The sequence below is a fragment of the Mustelus asterias genome, chromosome 16 (assembly GCF_964213995.1).
Source record: "Mustelus asterias chromosome 16, sMusAst1.hap1.1, whole genome shotgun sequence".
Lineage (NCBI taxonomy): Eukaryota > Metazoa > Chordata > Chondrichthyes > Carcharhiniformes > Triakidae > Mustelus > Mustelus asterias.
This window is the reverse complement of record NC_135816.1, coordinates 39,997,288-40,019,546: the sequence shown is the minus strand read 5'-3', so window position 1 is coordinate 40,019,546 and position 22,259 is coordinate 39,997,288. Positions and strand designations below refer to the sequence as shown.

Here is a 22,259-nt window from a genome sequence, read left to right as displayed (position 1 = left end):
TCCTCATTGTTGAATGTATGGAGTGCATTGGCTGTGATGAATGTACAGTAGGGCAGCGCTTCCGTAGTTGGACTGAGATACGCCGTAAGGAGTCTAAGAACACCAGGTTAAAGTCCAACAGGTTTATTTGGTAGCAAACGCCACTGTGGCGACAAATAAACCTGTTGGACTTTAACTGTGTTTCCCCCAGTCCAACGCCGGCATCTCCACTTCCTGAGATACGCCAGCAGGGAGGCGGGCTCAGCGATTTCTGAGCTTACAAATGCGAACGGAGCCCGCCACTTTCAAACACTTTTAAGCGCTGCTGAAAGGAAGTCGCAGAATTACCAGCAAGGACTATGGCTACTCCTCCAAAAAGAATGTGTGTCAGTCCCGCTTTCGACGACAGCTTTGAAAAGAGAGTGAGGAAGATTTCAATTGAAGGAAACATTGGTGAGTGAACTGAACCGTTTATACTGATGTTCCACTTTGTTTTTGCACAAATAGGGGCTCTAGGTAGCGGTATTGGCGCCAATATGTTTTGGCGGGCAGTAAGTTTCCAGTGTTTTACCTGCGAATCTCAAGAGGAAAGTTTTTGAAATAGTGCATTTGCCCAAGTCGGCAGCATTAAAGTTGAATGAGGTGAGATGATTCTGGGCTGAGTGTCTGGATTTTGTTACATTTTTGTTCCTCACAATCGGGTGACCGACTGCGCGGGAAATCTTGCGGTACGCGCCAGTTAAAATTGTTCTCCATTGCTTCCTGCCTCTCCCATACGAGCAAAGTTAAGAAACTTTTTCCCACTTTGAAATAGTTTGTTTGCAACAACTCAATGACTTGTCATTTTCAGAACATTTGGCAGTTATTCTGACGACAGTCACACCATGCTTATGAGATGAAATGCTTGTATCTTTTTATGTACCCCACTCCTGTCCAGTATTTTTGCACAAAAATCTATTGCGTCTAAGTAATGTTTTCAAATGCATATGCACTTTTTAAAGCTTTTCCTGTTCTCTAATTTCTCTGTCCGCTACATGCTGTACAACGTGTGTTTAGGCTGCTTGGGATTCGAATGGAAGTTTACAAATGTTTAATCGTGATTAAGTTCTATTCTTGAGTGGACAGTTATACATTGCTTTTTTTAATTTTTAACAGCTGCAGGGAAATCTACTTTTGTTTATATGTTGGAAAGAGCCACTGATGAATGGGAAGTTGTACCGGAGCCTATTGCTAAATGGTGTAACGTTCAAACAACAGAAAATGAATTCCAGGTAATTAGCACAGATTAAATACAATGTATTGCCGTTCAGTTTTTGATTGGATTATTGGAGTAAGTTGCAGTTTAAAAATTGCAGGAAACGGTTTTAAAAAAAAATTCTGCCTTCAAAGTTTTCTGAAATAATTTTTGCTCCTACAGTTGTGGACAAAAACTGCTGTATTCTCAGTGTCTCATTACACGCTGTGTATGCTTCCTGTCTCTGCCAGTTGAACTGGCTAGATTGCAAGCCCCTCTGTAGCTCATATGAATATCTGGTTGCAAGATTGTTATTTTCAAGTTAACATTTCAACACAGTATTATTGGGTAACTCATTTGGAGTTTCATGTGTAGATTTTGGTGAAATTTCTCCTAACTAGTTTTTGCTTCTGAATTTCCCCCCTCCCCCCACCCCAATAGGAACTTTCAACATCCCAAAAGAGTGGTGGTAATCTCCTCCAGATGCTCTATGACAAACCAAGCAGATGGGCATACACATTTCAAACCTATGCTTGCCTGAGTAGGGTTCGGGCACAGCTTAAACCATGCTGCGCCAAACTTCAAGACGCAGAACATCCTGTACAGTTCTATGAAAGATCTGTATACAGTGACAGGTGAGGCACAAACTTCTAATGTTATAAATCATTGGGGGGGGGGGGGGGGTGGGTAGGTAATATAAAATTACCCAAGTTACCTGACTTTTTAATAAATGTAAGTTCATTTTAAGTATTAAATTGCTCTGTTTGTTCATTCCGGAGTTTAGCATATAGAGTGCTATGAATTTATAATATTTAGTTTTATATCTCCCCGAACAGGTATATATTTGCCTCAAATTTGTTTGAATCTGGAAATCTTAATGAAACAGAATGGTCCATTTACCAAGATTGGCATGGTTGGATATTAAACCAGTTTGGTTCACAAATTGACTTGGATGCCATGATCTACCTCCGAGCGACCCCTGAAGTAAGTAAATAAGTGACTTATTTTCTTCGCCTGAGTGTTTTTTCCTCACAAAATTAATCTAACTTGACATTCTAGTATTGATAGAAATCTGTCACTTGTTCTTTGGTAGAAATGTATGGAGCGCCTTCATCTGAGAGGCAGGGAGGAGGAGCAAGGAATTGAGATGGAGTACCTAGAAAAATTGCATTTCAAACATGAATCTTGGCTTCATAACCGGACAATGAGGTACATAGGACCTATTTGAATTTATTGGTTAACACCTTGGGTGGAATTCACCCCAAAAAAAATTCTAAGTGCTGAATTTGCGTAAAAACTGGAGTGAATCATGCTGCTTTTTTCAGCAGGACTTTCAAAATGAATCTCCCACACTCTGCATCACAGAGAGCCCAAGCGTGAATCACATTGAAGAGCTGAGGGCGGGGCCTTACCCTGCTGGAGAGGCCGGCAGCATAGCGCTGAGTGGGCCATTGCACATGCACTGAGATTGGCGCGTGTGCATAAGCCCCGCACTGCCAGCCTCCCGATCGCTGGCTAGCCCCTTGACCCCCGCATCGCTGGTCTCCCAGACGTGTGCGGGCCAGCCCCTGCCTCGATTGCTGTCCACCCTCCCTCTGTCATCGATCCTGAGTGCAGAGTGGCAGCAGGATCTCTCTTCCCCACGCACACAGGCCCTGCCCCCTTGGTGCTGCCTGATGGGCAGTGCCAAAATGCCCCCTGGGCAGGGCCAGGCTGGAAATGCTCAGGGGGCACCACCCCCTTACTCCTGACTTCCTGGGGGTGCCTCCCTTCACTCCAGTGGGTTGGGGCCGCCAACTTCCCGTGCGTGGGGAGGTGTTGTAAATCCGGCTGGAGTGAAATAGTCCTGGCAAGGGTGGAGAGGCTAGTGGGCCCACTAATAAGATGTAAAACATGATTTAAATAATTTATTCATCTCTGCGCCGATTTCTGGCACAAAACTGACGACACCAGAAATCCAGCGTGGAGGCCATAACCCCCGGTGAGAAGCCCGCTAAATAGCTTCCGCTTATGAGAACCCCCCTCATCTTAAGTCTTGGATTTATCCTAGTCTGGGTAATATAATTTTACAACAATTCATTTTCTTTTTTTGCCACCTCAAATGTTCTACTGTACTTGACTATTTCAGGCTTGACTTTGAACACTTGAAGGACATCCCTATTCTGGAGTTGGACGTCAATGAAGATTTTAAAGATGACAAGATAAAACAAGAAGACATTCTAGATAAGGTACATTAAGTTGAATTTCTGTTTCAATGACCTCTACTCTATTTAGCCATGAGCTGCATGATAACAATTTATTACTTAAGTTGGTCCAGTCATCTGAAATTCTATATTCATATGTTTTAATTTTTCAGCTAAAATGAGGGGGATTTTTGGGGGTAAAGTGTCGACGCTGGTTGGCTGAATAGGCTTTCATTGCAATTGTAGTTTCTACAATTTTGCTTCAGTATTTTAAAATTAACTTTCAAAATACATGTAAGTTAATTTTATGACTAAATGGTTAACTGACGTATGTAATAGTTAAGCAGTACATCTGTAACAATTAGTCACACTGCAACTTTATTTCTTGTTCACAGGTGAAGGCATTTTTGCAGAATTTATAGTACGATGGCAGAGACTACAAAACATTTACCTGGTATTGCACTGATTTTGTTTTATCTGTGGAATTGGAAGCAAATACCTGCAATTGAAGAATATATTTTGACTATTTTGTACAGATAATGCAAGAGTAACTTCGTCACTTATTATGCAAACAGCTCTCTATTCAGTCCTATGCATGTTTACTGCATTTCCTGCTTGCCTTTCTTTCCCTTCTCCAAACTGCATTGACTAAGTTGTCACGATTGTCAATCTTTGTCCAAGTATGATGCTAACAATGCCAATTTTCTGCAATAACATGGCTTAGATTGTAATGAGATAGTTCTACATGACCTATAGTTTGGTGGTTACTCTACTCTTAATGAACTGGTATGAGTGACTGAATTGTGAAAATATTGTGCATATCCAACTGCCACAAACAATAAATCAGTAAAGCTATCCTGGTTGAGCTTCTTCAGCTGAAAGATAACCTATGTAACGCTGCATTTGCTTAGTGCTACATGACAGCATGCCTTGGATTATAATGCAACTCAGATTTAATTCAGTAGCATTCTGACTCTGCTATCGCTGACCTTGGCCAGTTCTGCCTTTTGGCAACTGATCTTTTATAAGGAAAAACACATTGGATCAGTTTTCTTCTCCAGGATGTTAGGCTCCCACTTCTTGCTAATTTTTGTTTCAATTTCAGATCTGATCTCCATCTTGTGTATTCCTTGAGTTTTTTTTCACCTCCCGAGTTATACACTTGTTCATTTCTGTCTTTCAGTTGTCTTGGTAAATAGATTAATACAGTGGCCAGCCATCTCCTCTTTAAACAAGTTGATTTAATCTGCCAATACTTTCCCTCATTCCTTGTTGTGCCCATTGGTTTTTATGAACATTTGTAACGTTAACTTATTGCTGTGTGCTGCCATTATTTATCAGTATCAGATTTCTGCTTTTGTCAAAATGTTCTCAAGACAGGAGATTTTTCAGTATTTTGGTACTTGTGCTATGCCATTCTCTCCACCGTCTTAGGAAATGTTCTGCAGTTTGATTTAATATTTTGTAGGCTTTTTTTTTTGCTTCTAACCATTGCATATTATAGTATCTCTTTCAAGGTGGGACTTTTACAATTTTCATTAACAGACACAATTGTGGTGACAGAACAGCTTCGATGTGAATGGTAGTAATGTAAATAGATGTGAATTATAGATTTCTATATTGTGTATTCTACAACATTTGTTAATCAATTCTGTTTTCAACCACTTTGTTTACTTTCAAATCCATTTTTGTATTTGCTGAATGTGCTTTTTTGATTTAATTTAATAAAAATATACATCTGTTTCTGTTCTTATTACAGTACTGTGATGATCACAAGGCATTAGGGGAAACATAAAATGATGCTAGTTGTTCATGGCTGGAATTAGGTTTTTAAAAAGTTAGCGTTCCTGGAACAAAAGCTTCTAGTTTTAAGCACTGACCCTGGGAAATCACTGTTTTGGAAATGCCTAAATAGTTACCCAAAAATATAAACAATAGGAGCAGAAGACCATCGCCCTTGCACCCCCCACCCCCCCAACCTTCCTGACTCCCCAACATCAGATTTGGGGAGTACCCCAAAGATGCACTGGCGCATTCCTCTCAGAAATTCCCAGGTCAGGCTTAATGCGACAGTTGTCTATAAGGGCTTGTTGCGCTGCGTTAGGAACCATCCAACAAAGCAATTTGAATTGCTAACTAAGGCTGTTTGTGCCAGTTTTACACCAATAGTGACTGAAAGACTCAGAAGAAATGGCCATTTATAACTTCAGTGTAACTATTTCAAACACCCAGTATACGCAAGCCACTCCCTGAGCCCCACACCCTCCAAACTGTGGCACCAACTCTATATCATTCCCCATCCTACCCAAACTTCCACCCTGGCTCACTTCCAGGAGCAGACCTGACTTCCCACCTGCCTTCCCGATTCCCTAAATTCCATGCATCCACTTGCCTTCTCCCTTGCCTGTCAGTTTCTCTGGCCCTTTAAACCAACCTGCTTTCCGGCAGCCACTGGTTTTAAAGAAGGGGGTCTCCCTGAGCTTGCTCGCACCATACTGTGGCTGGAGAGGTCTCACTGCAGGCTACAAGCAGTGCCAGCCATTAGAGATTTGAATAAAGTTTTCCAGAGCAGGTGAGTGCTCTTTAAACTCTCAGAATTCCAGCAGGCCATGAAATTTTGTAGCTAGGTTGAAGTAGTGTCTCAGTATCCAGCTTGTCAACCCCCTTCATAACATTGAATATTTCAATGAGATCACCTCTCATTCTAAGCTGCAGAGAATACAGACACAATTTACTCCGCTTCATAGCCCAGGAACCAACTTAGTGAAACTTCACTACTGCCTCTAATATATATCCTTTCTAAATATAGAGACCAATATTGCACACAGTATTCCATGTGGGTGGCACTGGTTAGCACTGCTGCCTCACGTCGCCAGGGACTAAGGTTCAATTCCGGCCTTGGATGACTGGAATTTGCACATTCTCCCCATGTCTGGATTTTCTCTGGGTGTTCAGGTTTCCTCTCAGTTCAGAGATGTGCGGGTTAGCTCGATTGCCCATGTTAAATTGCCCTTTAGTAGCAGGGTGAATACGTGGGGTTACGGGGATAGTTGGGTGGGATTGTTGGTGTGGGCTTGATGGGCTGAGTGGCCTCCTGCACTGTAGGGATTCTGTGATGTGTGATCTCATCAGAACCCCATATAACAGTAGCAAGACTTCATCCTTTTAGTTCAATTCTCTTGGAATAAAGGCCAACCTGCCATTTGCAAAACTGCTTTTCTATGACGACCAAAATGAATAATCTTGCACTTTTTCGCATTGTACTCTATTCACAACCTTGTCTACTCACCTAACCTGCTTATATGTCTGCAGACTGAGCAGCCCAGGTTTCCTACAGTGCCTTAAGAGCACCAGGGAAACCCAAACATTCTCCTAACGTAAGTCACTTTTATGTCATGAAATAGGTGCAAAATACATTCGCCAGCTACACGGGCCCCCTCACATTAATTCCTGGCAAAGACAACCTCCCATAACCACTGAGTGTAACAACCTTAACCACTGGAAGTAGTGTCCACTTTTGGAGTGGGTAATCCAGGAATAATTAAAAAGTTACATTATTTAGAAAAAAATTTAAGTCTTCCCTTTTGTCATTTTTAATGGAAGAAAGCTGATTCTATTGGACACACGCACCTGTCTCCCTTGCGCACATTCAGTCACCCCCCCACTCACACATACACTCACCCCTTCTCACACACAATCACTTCTCTCACACATTCACACACATACAAACAGCTCTCACACACATCCCTCTCAGACATACTCCTCTCACAAACACTTGCCCCCTTTCTCCAAACCTACTCACTCTCCTCACACACTCACCTTCTCTCACAAATACTCGCCCCGAAGCAAAAAAACACCCTTTCACATACTCACACCTCCCCCATTCACACGTCTTTTCACTCACAACTCACTCATCCTTCTCACATACATACCCCATTCTCACACACGGACTGCCTCTCCCACACACTCAACTCTCCCTCACACACACACATAACCCTCTCACAAACACATTACCCTTTCGCTCACATATACCCTGATACACACACCTCTCTCACAGGCACACTCACACCCTCTTACACACACCTCCCTTTCTCACAAACGCACAACTCACCCTCTCAAACGTGTACACACACTCACATATTTACCACTCTTTCACATGCTAACCAACCCTCACATATAAATGCCCCTCCCTCACACAAACCTGCCTTCTCTCATACACTCACCTCACACAACACACTCAACCCTCTCACACATTTCCCCTTTCTCACACACAAAGCCTTGTCTCGTACACACATACACTCATCCCCTCTCACACACAGTCATCCCCTCTCTCTCACACACACTCATCCCTTCTCTTTCAAATTCACACCCTTCTCTCACACACACCCACACTCATTACAGACTGATGCAGAAGGTGAAGTCGCATGGGAGCGGAGGTGAGCTGGCAAGGTGGATACAGAACTGGCTCAGTCATAGAAGACAGGGTAGCAGTGAAAGGGTGTTTCTGAATGGAAGGCTATGACAAGTGACATTCCTCAGGGATCAGTGCTGGGACCTTTGCTGTTCACAATATATATAAATGATTCAGAAGAAAATGTAACTGGTTTGATTAGTAAGTTTGTAGACGACACAAAGGTTGGTGGATTTGCAGATAGTGATGAGGACCATCAGAAGATACAGCAGGATATAGATTGGTTGGAGGCTTGGGCGGAGAGATGGCAAATGGAGTTTAATCCGGACAAATGTGAGGTAATGCATTTTGGAAGGTCTAATAAAGATAGGAAATATACAGTAAATGGCAGAACCCTTAAGAGTATTGATAGGCAGAGGGATCTGGGTGTACAGGTACACAGGTCACTGAAAGTGGCAACGCAGGTGGAGAAGGTAGTCAAGAAGGCATGCTTGCCTTCATTGGTCGGGGCATTGAGTTTAAAAATTGACAAGTCATGTTACAGCTTTATAGAACATTAGTTAGGCCGCACTTGGAATATAGTGTTCAATTCTGGTCGCCACACTACCAGAAGGATGTAGAGGCTTTGGAGAGGGTACAGAAAAGATTTACCAGGATGTTGCCTGGCATGGAGGGCATTAGCTATGAGGAGAGGTTGGAGAAACTTGGTCTCACTGGAACGACGGAGGCTGAGGGGCGACCTGATAGAAGTCTACAAGATTGTGAGAGGCATGGAGAGAGTGGATATTCAGAGGCTTTTTCCCAGGGTGGAAGAGTCAATTACGAGGGAGCATAGGTTTAAAGGAGATGTACGAGGCAAGTTTTTTACACAGAGGGTGGTGGGAACTCGCTGCCGGGGGAGGTAGTGGAAGCAGATACGATAGTGAGTTTTATGGGGCGACTGGACAAATACATGATGGGAATGGAGGGATATGGTCCCCGGAAGGATAGGGGGTTTTAGTTCAGTCAGGCAGCATGGTCGGTGCAGGCTTGAAGGGCCGAAGTGCCTGTTCCTATGCCGTAATTTTCTTTGTTCTTTGTACCCCCTCACATACACACTTGTTTCCCCACCCCCCCCACACACACACACTCATTCCCTCCCTCACACACACACATACTCACCCCCCCTCAAAATACACCTTCATGCCTCTCTCACACACTCCCTCCTCACACACGCATCAGTCACACACACATACCCCTCTCGCATTCACCCCTCTCTCTCACACACACATACACTCCCCCGTCTCATACACATCCACCTCCCTTACTCACAGCCACACTCACCCCCCTCTCACACGAGGCATGCCTGCAATGATGTTCTCAGGCTAAGGTGATTGGATTCCTACAACCCTAAGTATCTTCCTTCATACAAGGTATGTGAAATAAATTGAGGGCGACAATGTGGCTTGAAATAAAAAACAGTTTTATTGCCAACAATAAAAAATTATATGTACAAAAGGTCAGATTGAATTAACCATTCAACTGAACAACTCTCCTCCCACACGAGACACTAATACCGGAATTTTACCTCCTCCCGAGGCTTGTAAGATTCCGCTCGCAGCCAACGGAGAATGCCGTTCTGCGTGCCTCACCCGCCCTAATTCTGGGGTGGGCGTGCCGGTGCCTAAGTATCAGGAAGATCCCAGTTTTGATCCCAAGTTGATTCTGAGTCAGCCAGAATAGTGACATAATGCGATTACCTCCCTCAGCATTCCTGATGATAAGTTTGGGAGAAGGAGGAGAAAAGATTAGCCACTGTTCCTATTCCTGATAACTGTCTTGTGAATCTTGCTGGAAATGCAGACATTGGCTGATGATAGTTTGGATATGATGTGCTGTATGGTTGGATATACAGTAATGTCCTAATCTAGCCTCAGAAATGAATAATGGCCACTTTAGTTATATATCAGAGTGGCTGGACAAGCATGACCCATTGCTTTAGAAGTGGCATAATGGAAAACCAGGTGAATTTTAAAAGTTGTTTTATTTGATGAGATTCCTTATCTAAATTCTTGAAAAAAATGTGCAATGTTACAATACTGTTTTTGTAATAATACTGAGTATGGTGAAATTTGTTTTTATATACATTATACTATTTACACTGTTAACAGAGCTGCTTGTTTGTAGAAATTTCTGCAAGACATAGATAACTCTGTTATGCACTCTGTATGATCATTTTATTGGGCTCTAGCCAATGTCACTTTGATTAAGAAATATATTCCTTCAACACCGATGGAAAACTAATGATATGAAATGTGCAACTTGTTGAATGATTCTCCTTATTTTGGTACAAGTGACCTTTTAACAATCAGGTTAAGCATATATTTTTTTAAAATTATGAAAGCACTTTTTTTAAATTGTGAAATTTATACTTTGGTTTTAGCGACACTGGAGATAGGTCAATTTTTATTGAATTGGTGGTTTGGATCTCAAGCATACAGACTTGGAGGTTCCATATTCAGTTATGTCTTAAGTCTCAGCTGGAAAAGCTGCGAGATGCTACAATTAGCCTCGGTACTGTGTTTGAGATGGGCAAAAGAGAATCAAGGGTTTATGTTCCTAATCACTAGTAAACCCTTCTGGAATATGTGCTTGCAGAAGCTTTGGATGGACATTAGTACAGAGTAGCTTTGATTCTCCCATGTTCAAATAGTTTGCTAGCAGTGATTATGCACACCAACTCATGGAGAATAGCTTTATCAGAAGATCTTGTAGGCAGCCTACAGAACCACACTCCCGCATCAGCCTACTCCTCAATAGGAAAAGAGAAAACCATTAAATAAGCCGAGTATATAGTCAAAATTGTAACCACTGTCTCATCAGCAAATGCTGTTTTCCAAATATTATCTCTGAAAATATGTTCACCTGCTATACAAAAATAAATAGGAAGGAACATAGTCATGAACATCTAGTGACTATATTTGTTAGGTGTTTTCAGGGATGCAGGAAGAGAAAGCTGTTGTTTTTTGCAGAAGTATATCATACTTCAGTAACACAAGCTGCATCAGTCTGGATAGAACAAGTTTTATCTGTGATTTACTGGTAAAGCTCCACTGTCATCAGGATTGTATTGAGTAATTTTGGTGGCTGAGAATCAGTAACTCACTGCATTTAAGGGACAAGACTTCAATCGTACTTCGCACTCGCGACAGAAGTAAGTAATTTCAGATTTCAGGGTGCGCTTTGCCAGTTGAACAATGACACCTGAAGAGACAAAAGAGCTGCTTCCACATAAGACTGATGAAGCAGCCAACAATTGCGTATGCAAAACAGATCTGCAGAGCCGCAATTCCCTTATAGTCTCACAGGCAGTAAATAGAGGTATATTTACTTCAAATGCTTCACCTGCTACCAGGAGAATCTGCTTTATATTGGGTGAAGAGGATGAACCCAAAGCCCCTCTTCTCTTCACTGAACTGGATGAACTTTTTCATGTCAATGAGAAAGAATTGCAATGGAAGGAAACAGCAAGGTAAGTCATCTGTTTATGTACCTTGCACATAGTTGGACTTCAATTTAAGAAAAAATATATTAATGCATGCAATGATATTTTGGTACAAAATTCAAAGAAAATATGCGGTGTGATGAGAACAGAAATGGGCTCTGCGGCAAAGCATCTACAGTTGAGGTAAATAACCAAAGAGCTAATAAAGTAAAAAATAATGGCTATTTTCAAATAATTTATTTACTACCTGTTTTGCGGTGCTTGGAAAAGTCCCCTCTATCTTGTATAGAGAGACTTTATTCCTTTTCTTCCTTCCACCTCATCTAAAACCTGGATATCTTACCCAAATGGTCATTGGTAATGCGTTATGCGTCCTTGACAGGCAATAGAACTGTAGCTGCTTAGTAGCTGAGCCCATTCATGTTGTCATCTCACCCCATACATTTACAATCAGGCAAAGGTACCATGTCATTTCCCCATAACAAGTGTATCTACACCAGCTGTAGTAACAGAATGACGGCCACAGCTAAAGTCAAGTATTTTAGCATAAAATGGGATAGAATGTGGAATCTTGTAGGTCAGTTTGGCTCATATGTTCACAAGTTAAAGTTACTGAGTGTGATGACTTCAGCCAGGCTAATGAGGTTGGCTTGCTAGAACTACTTGATGAGTCCTAATTGATTGTTAAATCAGGGAGCCTCATACTCCCTATTTAAAGCTGGTGTGTCAGACTCCCAGCCTGCATTCAGCAGGGAGCAACTGAAGAGCTGGCTGTGTACAGATGTATGGTGTAAATAAAGTAACTTGGTGACGGGACTTTCACCTCCGTTGAGTTATTACACTGAGCCTTCAAGATAACCCGTATTAATCTGCATTTAAAAACTAAGAGGTGGAATTTGATTAGCTGTATCATTTCAAAATTCTCCCGAACATCTGTTTGAACATAGTAATTTAATTAGCTTAAACTAAATTAAGAGTATGTCACATGCTTAAAGGGAAGATTTTGAACTCAAAGGATCTTTAATTATATGATTAAGGCAGTCCTATCTCTGAGGAATCTCACAGAAAGCCATACAGTCTAATTGTTAATGCTTTTTCTGTCCAATCTTAGAATATTCCTCAGAGATAATTGGTGTTAGAGTAAAATTACATCTCTAATTGTTAATGGAGAAGGTAAATCCAAGAGTAATTACTATGAATGGTGAGTGATTATCCTTATAACGATAGATAGTAAGAGTTCGTACAGGTATTTTAAATATACGTTAGCAGAGTGAGCATTGATTCTCGAGAAAGCGAGCCTGGAAATTAATGATGACAAATAGGGAGTTGGCAGATGAAGTGAACTGGTATTTTGTGTCAGTCTTCACAATAAAAGATACATCCCAGAAATGGTTGTAACTCATGAGATGGAAGGGAGGAAGGAACTCAAGAAGATCACAATCACCAAGGATATGGTAATTAGCAATTTGTTGGAGCTGTGGATGGACCCTAATAGATTTCATCCTAGGATCTTAAAATAAGTAGAAAGTGAGATAGTTGATGCTTTGGTTTTAATTTTCCAAAATTCCCTAGATTCACAGAAGATCCCATTAGGCTGGAATCCCATCATTCAGGAGACAGAAAGGAGAAAACTACAGGCCAGTTAGCTTAACATCTGTCATAGGGAAAATGTTAGAAGCCATTATTAAAGAAGTTACAGCAGGACACTTGGGGGAAAAACAGGTCATGAGGCAGTGTCAACATTGTTTTTGATTTGATTTGATTTATTATTGTCACATGTATTAACATACAGTGAAAAGTATTGTTTCTTGTGCGCTATACAGACAAAGCATACCGTTCATAGAGAAGGAAACGAGAGAGTGCAGAATGTAGTGTTACAGTCATAGCTAGGGTGTAGAGAAAGATCAACTTAATGTGAGATAAGTTCATTCAAAAGTCTGACAGCAGCAGGGAAGAAGCTGTTCTTGGGTCGGTTGGTACGTGACCTCAGACTTTTGTATCTTTTTCCTGACAAAAAAAGGTGGAAGAGAGACCGTCCGGCATGTGTGGGGTCCTTAATTATGCTGACTGCTTTGCCGAGGCAGCGGGAAGTGTAGACAGAGTCAATGGGTGGGAACTTTGTGGAAGGGAAATCATGTTTAATCAATTTACTGGAGTTCTTTGAAGAAGTAACATGCTGTGGATAAAGGGGAACCAGTGGATGTACTGTACTTAGATTTCGAGAAGGCATTTGATAAGATGCCACATCAAGGGTTATTGCAGAAAATCAAAGCTCATGGTGTAGGGGGATAACATATTGGCACGGATAGAAGATTGAGCTCACTAACAGGAAAAAGAGAATGAGCATAAATCGATCATTGTTTGGTTGGCAAGATTTAATGAGTGGTGTGACACAAAAATTAGTGCTGGGTCATCAACTCTTTACAATTTATATAAATGACTTGTGTGAAGGGACCAAAGGTATGGTTACTAAATTTGCTGATGATGCAAAGATAGGTAGAAAAGTAAGTAAGAGGACAAAAGGAGAATACAAATGAATGTGGAGAGGTTATGTGAGTGGGTAAAGATCTGACAAATAGAGTATAATGTGGGGAAATGTGAAATTGTCCATTTTAGCAGGACGAATAAAAAAGAACCATATTATCTCAACATTGAGGGATTGCAGAGTTCTGACATGCAGAGGGATCTGGGTGTCCTTGTACATGAATCACAAAATGTTAGTATGCAGGTGCAGCAAGTAATTAGCAGAGCTAATAGAAAGTTATTATCCATTGCGAGGGGAATTGAATGCAAGAGTTATGCTTCAGTTATACAACACATTGGTGAGATTACAGGAGCACTGTGTACAGTGTTTGGCTCCTTATTTAAGGAAGCTTGTAAATGCATTGGAAGCAATTCAGAGAAGGTTTGTTGAACTAATACATGGAATGGGTGAGTTGTCTTATGAGGAACAGCTGGACAAGTTAGTATCCACTGGAGTTTAGAAGAGTAAAAGGTGATTCCCTTGATTGAAATATATTAGATCATGAGGGGACTGGACAGAGTGAGGGTGAAGAAGATGTTTCCTCTTGTGGCAGAATCTAGAACTAGGGGTCACTGTTTAAAAGTATCAGTTCATCCTGTATGGTCATATCATCTCTGATGGTGAAGACTGTGTGGGGCTCATGGGGAAGCTGCTTTGAGGATTCAGACTAACCTCTCATGATGATCTTGTGCAGTTGTCTACATGTGATGTCCACCTGTAAGGGATTTTTGAGTTCCTGGATTCTGCAAGAGGACAGCACCTCTATTGTCTTGATGTCTATGTCTGCCTGACAATCTGCCTGGTCTGTAATAAGTAAGAAGGCTCTAGAAAGGACATCAGCCAAGTACAGCTCCTACCCCTTTGTAGACAACACTGAGATTGTTATAGTGAGGTCACTGTTGCAGCTCTAGCATCATGCGCTGCTGCTGTGCAGACAGTGTGAAGAGGCTTTTTTAGAATAGTTATGACTGGCTAATGATCTGTTTCACCAGTTGTAGAACAGCCATATATAAAGTCATGAAATTTATGATAGGTGAGGAGTAGAGCGAGGAGTTCCTTTTCAATCTGAGCATGAGTCTCAGTGTCACTGAGGGTCCTTGAAGCAAAGGTATTGGCCTGCCATTCTGGATGCAGACTGTGCCAAGTCCGTGCTGAGAGGCGTCTGCTTATACAAATACAGCTGCTCGGAAGTCAAAGTATTCTAGCACCGATGAAGCTGCGTGTGCTTGTTTGAGTCTGTTGGAGACCACTGTGCAGTACTTTGGCCAGCACCATTCCATGTCCTGGTGGAGAATTTGACAAAGAGTTCCAGGGACCTCACTATTATCAGAATGAACTTTGAAAGATAATTTGTCATACCAAGGAAGTGCTGTGAAGCATGCTTGTCCGCAGGAATGGCCATCTGTCATATAGCTATTGTCTTTTCTGGATCAGACTTTACATCATCAGCTGTGAGTAGACAACCCATGTCAGGAACCTGGTTGATCCTGAATCTGCATTTCACGAGGTTAAGCTTCAGCTGTATGGTTCTGATTCTGTTGAGGACCAGACAAAGTCATGCATCATATTCCTACATAATATGACCTCAAACAAGAACGTCATCAGCAACAATTTTGCAGGGTTGGCCTGTAAAGAGTTGCTCCATGTACTGCTGGAAGACCTCACTGCCGTGGAGATCCCATAGGGTATATGAAGAAAATGATATCTTCCTATCGGAGATATGAATGTGGTTCATTTTGAAGATTCCTCATCTAACAGGATCTGCCAGAACCCTCATTTTGAAACAAGGGTTTTGAATACCTTACTTAGCATTTGGCATGTCTGTTATCATCTGCTCCATGATCTTCATAGGGTGATGGTGTCTGAGCAGTGCCTTGTTTAAGTGAACTGAGTAAATGTATATCCTGACTGTTCCATCTTTATTTACTGCAGCCACCATTGCTGAAACCCATTCTGTGGCTTGGTCTATCGGAGTTTTGACACCCAATATCATCATCCAATGCAACTCATTGACTACTTTCTGTTTCATGGCTATTGGTAATCTCCTCGGAGAGGTGGTACTGAATCATTAAAGACAAGTGGGTTGATGCGGCAAAATCCTTGTGCCATACTGCCAACTCCTGACACCATGTAAATGTGTTGGATTCCTGAAACACTGACAACAAGGATGCGTAACAAACAATAGTTTATTCACAAGCCGAGAAGCTACTTCATGTTTGTATTCAGCCCATAATTCCATGGAAAACTCCCACGTTCACAACATATAATCCTATTTGTAGCCACGTCATCACGTGATCATTTGGTCTATACTTCATCCTGGGAGTACTGAATCTTTGCCTTTTTTTGCATGTGTATGTTTAAAACCCTTCCAATTGATTGCATCTCTGACCTCTCGCTGTGCAGCTGCCTCCTCTGGGTCGCTGACACAGTGTGGGGGCTGTGCGATGCTTGGAAGATTGTATTATTGAGGTAAAATCAGCGACATGTTGGGAAGAATTAAGCAATCATCTTTGGTCCCCATTTCAAATCTCAATCCATGCCATCAACCCCCTGTCTGAACCAGAATGAATGGAATATCCTGTATCTTGTTCAACCTGGAGCCAGGTTTCTGATCCATATCTTCCATATTATAAAGACTGCACGTAAAATCACCCGCTCCTGCTCCTACCACAGCCTGTTGAAACCCTCAAGTGTGTCCTTGTCACCCCCAATTATTCAATTATTCAAACAACTTCATGGCTAACATTGGTTCCCAACCCCCCAGCACTTCAAAGTTAAACTTTTATTATTGTATAAATCCCTCCATAGATTAGACTTCCCTATCATTCTCACTCTAATCACTTCCCCTATAAGTTCACCATGTTTCTCAGTGTGGTTTATTAGACACTCCTCTCCCTTAATCCGAACATTAATAGCCCATTCATTGCTGTCTGGATCCCAAACTCTGGAATTTCTTCCCTAAATACCCCTGTTTTGTTCTCTATCAAAACACTCTTTAAAACCCACCTTCTTGACGGACCTTCAGGCCACCTTTGTGATAGCTTTCATTGGCCCAGATTTCCTTGTGTTTTTTGAATGCTTTCCTGTAGTAACAGTACTAGAGAAGTGGAAGTTATGTATCGAACATGTGCCCAATGTATAAACTCATTCTGCAAATATACAGTCCTTCAAGTGAATAACGACCATGCAATTACTAATGCCAACTCTGTTACTCATTCACAGGTGGATAAAGTTTGAGGAAAAGATCGAAGAAGGAGGCGAAAGATGGAGCAAGCCCCATGTTACCACATTGCCCTTACACAGTTTGTTCGAATTACGTACCTGCATTGAAAGGGGAACGCTTCTGTTTGATTTAGAAGCAAGCAATTTTAAAGAAATATTAGGTGATAATAAATGTTCTGTATTAAGTAATAGAGCACTAAATTATATTTATCAGTCAGGATAGCACATTCTATAAAGTTTTAATATGAATTTTTAAAGGACTGAAGGAATAGTTTATACTGATAAGACTGCTCTGTAATATTCTGAGATAAGAATGTATTATCAGAACTTCAACACGGAATAAGTACTTTCTGTCTGATGTGAACATTTGTCAGTCATGCCGCATTTAGTTGTGGATCTTATTGCAAAAGGCAACACAACTTCCCAAGAGAAACACAGCCTCCTTATGGACTATTCCTCAGACACTGCAGGTTATGTTGTCTTCAGTGTATAAACTGCTGGGAGGAGAAGGATTCCTGATGGAATACCTTTCATTTGCTTTCACTGTAGCAGCAGCTCTGATTGTTACTTCCTTCTTGTGCTGATGACTCTCCTCTTCCACTTGCCACAGCAGAATTGCCAGTAGGCCATCCAACAAGGAAAGTGTGTTGCCAAAAACCCCTTTAGAGCCTCTTTACTGTTTAACCATCACCCCTTGACATTCAATGACGTTGCCATCACCAAATTCCCCACAATCAACATTCTGTTACTTACCACTGACCAGAAGCTGAACTGGACTAACCATGTAAATACTATGGCTCCAAGAGCAGGTGACTAACTCACCTCCTGACTCTCCAAAGCCTGTTCACCATCTCCAAGGCACAAGTCAGGAATGTGTTGGAAGACTCTCCACTTGCCTAGATGGGTGCAGCTCCAACAATGCTTGACACCAGCTCCAAGAAGTTTGACACCATCTAAGTCAAAGTAACGCGCTTGATTGCCATCCCATTTACAAACATTCACCCCCTCCACCATCAATGTGCAGTGGCAGCCATGTGTACCATCTACAGCATGCATTGCTTCTTAGATAGTCCCTTTAAAATCCACGACCACTAGCATCTAGAAGGACAAGGGCAGCAGACACACAGGAACAACACCACCTAAGGTTCCACTCCAAGTCATGCACCATCCTGACTTGCAAACATATCACCGTTCCTTCACTGTCACTGGGTCAAAATCCTGGAACTCCCTCCCTAACACCACTGTGGATGTACCTACACCACATGGACTGCAGCAGTTCAAGAAGGCAGTTCACCATCACCTTCTCAAAGGCAATTAGGGATGGGAAATAAATGCTGGTCTAGCCAGCGATCCCCACATCCCATGAATGAATAAATAAAAAGATCAATAAAACTATAATAGATGCTTGCAGTGATTTAGTCAATCATTAATGCCCTATGCCCTAAGAGCCCGGTGTTTTCTCCTTTCAGGATAGATGGCCTTATTAAAGTCAAGCACTTAGGGAAGGCCCACCACTGTCTACTTGAGATCAAGGACCCTGAGGCAGAAACCCTGCCCCATGAGAGCTGCCCGCCAGAAACTGGCAGTTGTGCATTGAAGGCAGTGCCTACAGGGGCATCTCCCACCCACCAGAGGCCCATGCCCAGGATGGCTAAGGGACCCCAGGCCTTAGGTGAGTTAGGGCAGGATGTGTGACTGTCAGACTGTTGATCCATGTCGCACAAGTGCCAGGCAATGACCATCTCCAACAAGAGATAATTTAACTATCGAACTATCGCCCCTTGACTTTCAATAACCTTACCAACGCCACATCCCCCACTATCAACATCCTGTTGTTTACCACTGACCAGAAACTGATAGGGGAAGAGGGGTTCAGCTGCAAGGACAGGAGAGTGGCTCTGAGTGGGCCCCTCTGTTCTGAACCAGATCCCACCCTCAAACACTTGGTGCCCAATGAATGACCCACCCTGGGAGCCTGTAAGACTTCCCACACTTTCCGCCAGTTGAATGTCAGAAGTCATGGGGTGAGGCCCTTAAGCAGGCACTAATTGCCATTTTAAACATCCCAATGGCAGTGGGATGGGAAGGCCATCCAGGAGCCTTCTTCCCCGGATTGAATCGAGGCAAAGGTGGCAGGGTCTCTAGTTACCAATCTTTTGCCTCATTATGAACCCTCCGCCCTCTACTCTAGCCTCCAAACTTGCCTCTCAGGATTGGATAGGATTCCACCCAGTGCGTGAAAGATAAAGGAATAAGCGAGGAACAGACTCTGCTGTGACGCCGAGTTACATTGAGAGGCTTGTGGGCACTCACCTTCTTGGCTCACCTGTGCAAAATAGTTATTTGGAGAAGCTGCCAGACTGCATCCATGTTGAACAATATTGCGAGAAATATCAGGCTTCAGGGGTGAAGTTAATAGTAGAAAATAAAGAATTTCTGATAATTGTCAGGCACATTCATTCAGCATCAAATTCTGTATCAGGTTTAATCTTTAAAATTTATTTGATTTCAGAGACAATAGTCAGCAATGAAATTACAAATGGCAATCTTAAAAATGTGCTCAAGGAAAAGGTCATGTACGTCCTTCTTAGAAATCACAGACACCACATAAAAAAATCCAGAATGCAGACCATGATTGATCTATGGATGAATGTTTCTTGTGCAAGTAAGTAATTTCTTTAAGCCATTCCTTGCTAATACCTCCCTTTTTTGTTATTTGTCCATGGAATGCGGGACATCACTAGCTGGGCCAGCATTTATTGCCCATCCCCAATTGCCCCTGAGAAGGTGGTGGTGAGTCACCTTCTAGAACAGCTGCCAGGAACAAAGTTCCAGAATTTTGACCCAGCATCGGTGAAGGTACAGTGATATATATGTCCAAGCCAGCATGATGTGTGGCTTGAAGGGGAACTTGCAGCTGGTGGTGTTCCCATGCACTGTGGCCCTTGGTCCTTCTGGGTGTTAGAGGTAGCGAGCTTGGAAGGTACTGTCCAAGGAGACCTGGTGAGTTGCTGGAGCACCTCTTGTAGATGGCACACACTGCTACCATTGTATTTTGCTGGTGGAGGAAGTGAAATTTCAAGGTGGTGGATGTGGTGCCAACCAAGCAGGCTGCATTTGTCCTGGATGGATGTCGAGCTTCTTCAGTGCTGTTGGAGCTGTACTCCTCTAGACAAGTGGAGAGTATTCCATGACACTCCTGACTTGCGCCTTGTAGATGGTAAACAGGACTTGGGGTGTCAGGAGGCAAGTTACTCTCAGCAGAATTTCCAGTCTGGGGCAGCACGGCGGCACAGTGGTTAGCACTGCTGCCTCACAGTTCGATTCCTGGCTTGGGTCACTGTCTGTGCGGAGTCTACACATTCTCTCTGTGCTTGCGTGGGTTTCCTCCAGGTGCTCTAGTTTCCTCCGACAGTCCGAAAGACTGGTTAGATGATTGGCCATGCTAAATTCTCCCTCAGTGTACCAAAACAGTTGCTGGAGTGTGGCGACTAGGGGATTTTTCACAGTAACTTCATTAATTAATGAAAGCCTACTTGTGACTAATAAATAAACTTTACTTTACTTTACAGTCTCTGATCTGCTGTTATAGTCACAGTATTTATATGGCTGGTCCAGTTCAGTTTTGGGTCAATGGTAACCCCACCAGGCTGTAGATGATGGAGAATACAGTGATTCCAATGCCATTGAACATCAAGGGGAGACAGTTGGATTCTCTCCTGTTGGCGATGGTCATTGTCTGGCACGAACGTTACTATATTTGTAGTTTATGTTTTGACTCATTTTAGGTCCTTTTCAGCTTTTAACATCTGACTCAAGGGCAGCAAAGGGATGTATTCCTTGGTTTGTGCCAGTGTTGTCCATGCAGCTCTAATTACTCAGAACAGGTGAAGGTTGGTTTTTTGGTCCAGCTCTGGCCATGTTTTTCTCCCAGCACTAGCCCATATTTTGGTGTATGGTTTAATAGACATTGCCAGCTTCTGGTGTCTTCCTACACAGCTTTGAGAATAGGGGAAAATTGAACTTTGCACATTAATGGATTATGGAGGCAGCTGTACCTGTTAAACTACTGCTGCATTCAGCCTGATCTTATTTTCAAAAGAAGCGAGTGGGAATATGAGTTGTGTATGTTATACCTGGTAGGAGAGAGTTCAAACTTATTGCAGTTCTTTGGAGAGGTAGGGTACCCTTTTGGAAATGACCCTGGGAAACCTTTGGGAGAAGCCCTTTGGGATGGTTAAAAATGGACAGGAATGTTCATAAAGAGTGGATAAATTCATTGGCCCTGTCAAAAGGAAGTTGTCAAGGAATTAAAATCTCCTGCCCTTTCAATAAAAAATGTCTGCTGTGTTGAAAAGAATAATCAGTGTTTGCTTTTTCACTCTATTGACATTAGCATGGGAGATACTGGTGTCTTCCTACACAGCTTTGAGAATAGGGGGAAATTGAACTTTGCACATTAATGGATTATGGAGGCAGCTGTACCTGTTAAACTACTGCTGCATTCAGCCTGATCTTATTTACTTGATCAAGGAATTAAAATCTCCTGCCCTTTTAATAAAAAATGTCTGCTGTGTTGAAAAGAAAAATAATTCTTCCTTGATCTTATACTATTATGGGATTAGTGCTGTATAACTGATTTCATAACCTATCATTATCACAGTGGGGTGCCAGTCAGCTTCCTTTAACAGCTTCCTTTTGACAGGTCCCTTTTCTTGTTTGTTCACAGTTTGTTGACAGCTCCTAGTATTTATAAAGTCTTTGAAGCGCGATTATGAATAGAAATGCTAGTTCATATAAGGGATTAAATAAAGTTAAATATCATTAATGGGTTGTTATCAATGAGTATTTTTTTAAAATAGTGAATTTATCAGTGGATACATTTAAAAAATTAATCTCAGCATGGGTCCTGAGGGGTGCAGAAAGAGAATTGAAATTGCAATGGGTCCCAAGGTCTGATTATGGTGGACACTGGGTGAGTCAGCATGGGTGTATTAGCAAAGGGTGGTAGGTGGGTGGGGTTGGGGGGGAGGGGTAGGAAGGGGGGCTTTAGTTCTCATGGACTGGTGCTAAGTTGGCATAGGGGCTCTAAAAAACCATTGTAGAGACACGGGGAGGGGATAGGTTGTCATGGAGAGTATGGCAGGCCAAGAGCTGTGGGTAGAGGGGCATAGGTTGGCAAGAAGAGTATGATTTGCTTTGGGGCTGGGTAGAGGCGTATA

At 42.3% G+C, this 22,259-nt stretch overlaps 2 protein-coding genes across 2 annotated transcripts in view; both read left to right on the top strand.

Moving 5' to 3' along the window:
• Positions 1–288: 288 nt before the first annotated feature.
• LOC144505483 (deoxycytidine kinase 2) lies at positions 289–5,138 on the top strand. The gene is made up of 7 exons (XM_078231601.1): positions 289–432; positions 1,135–1,250; positions 1,655–1,848; positions 2,050–2,197; positions 2,307–2,422; positions 3,342–3,441; positions 3,792–5,138. The coding sequence occupies exons 1-7, from the start codon at positions 339–341 to the stop codon at positions 3,816–3,818; spliced, it is 795 nt and encodes a 264-aa protein (XP_078087727.1). The 5' UTR covers positions 289–338; the 3' UTR covers positions 3,819–5,138.
• Positions 5,139–11,043: 5,905 nt separating this feature from the next.
• The window catches only part of LOC144505124 (electrogenic sodium bicarbonate cotransporter 1-like), a 102,926-nt gene continuing 91,710 nt past the window's right edge, over positions 11,044–22,259 (top strand). Inside the window, exons 1-3 of the mRNA XM_078231014.1 lie at positions 11,044–11,318; positions 17,038–17,198; positions 19,550–19,702. Of these exons, the coding sequence (XP_078087140.1) occupies positions 11,044–11,318; positions 17,038–17,198; positions 19,550–19,702 (589 nt within the window). The remainder of the gene's footprint in view (positions 11,319–17,037; positions 17,199–19,549; positions 19,703–22,259) is intronic.

Excerpts from the sequence above, each read along its gene's own strand:
- LOC144505483 (XM_078231601.1), top strand. The coding sequence starts at position 339 with ATGGCTACTCCTCCAAAAAGAATGTGTGTCAGTCCCGCTTTCGACGAC. Across the intron at positions 1,251-1,654 it reads CAACAGAAAATGAATTCCAG|GAACTTTCAACATCCCAAAA; the intron begins GTAATTAGCACA and ends CCACCCCAATAG. Across the intron at positions 2,198-2,306 it reads ACCTCCGAGCGACCCCTGAA|AAATGTATGGAGCGCCTTCA; the intron begins GTAAGTAAATAA and ends GTTCTTTGGTAG.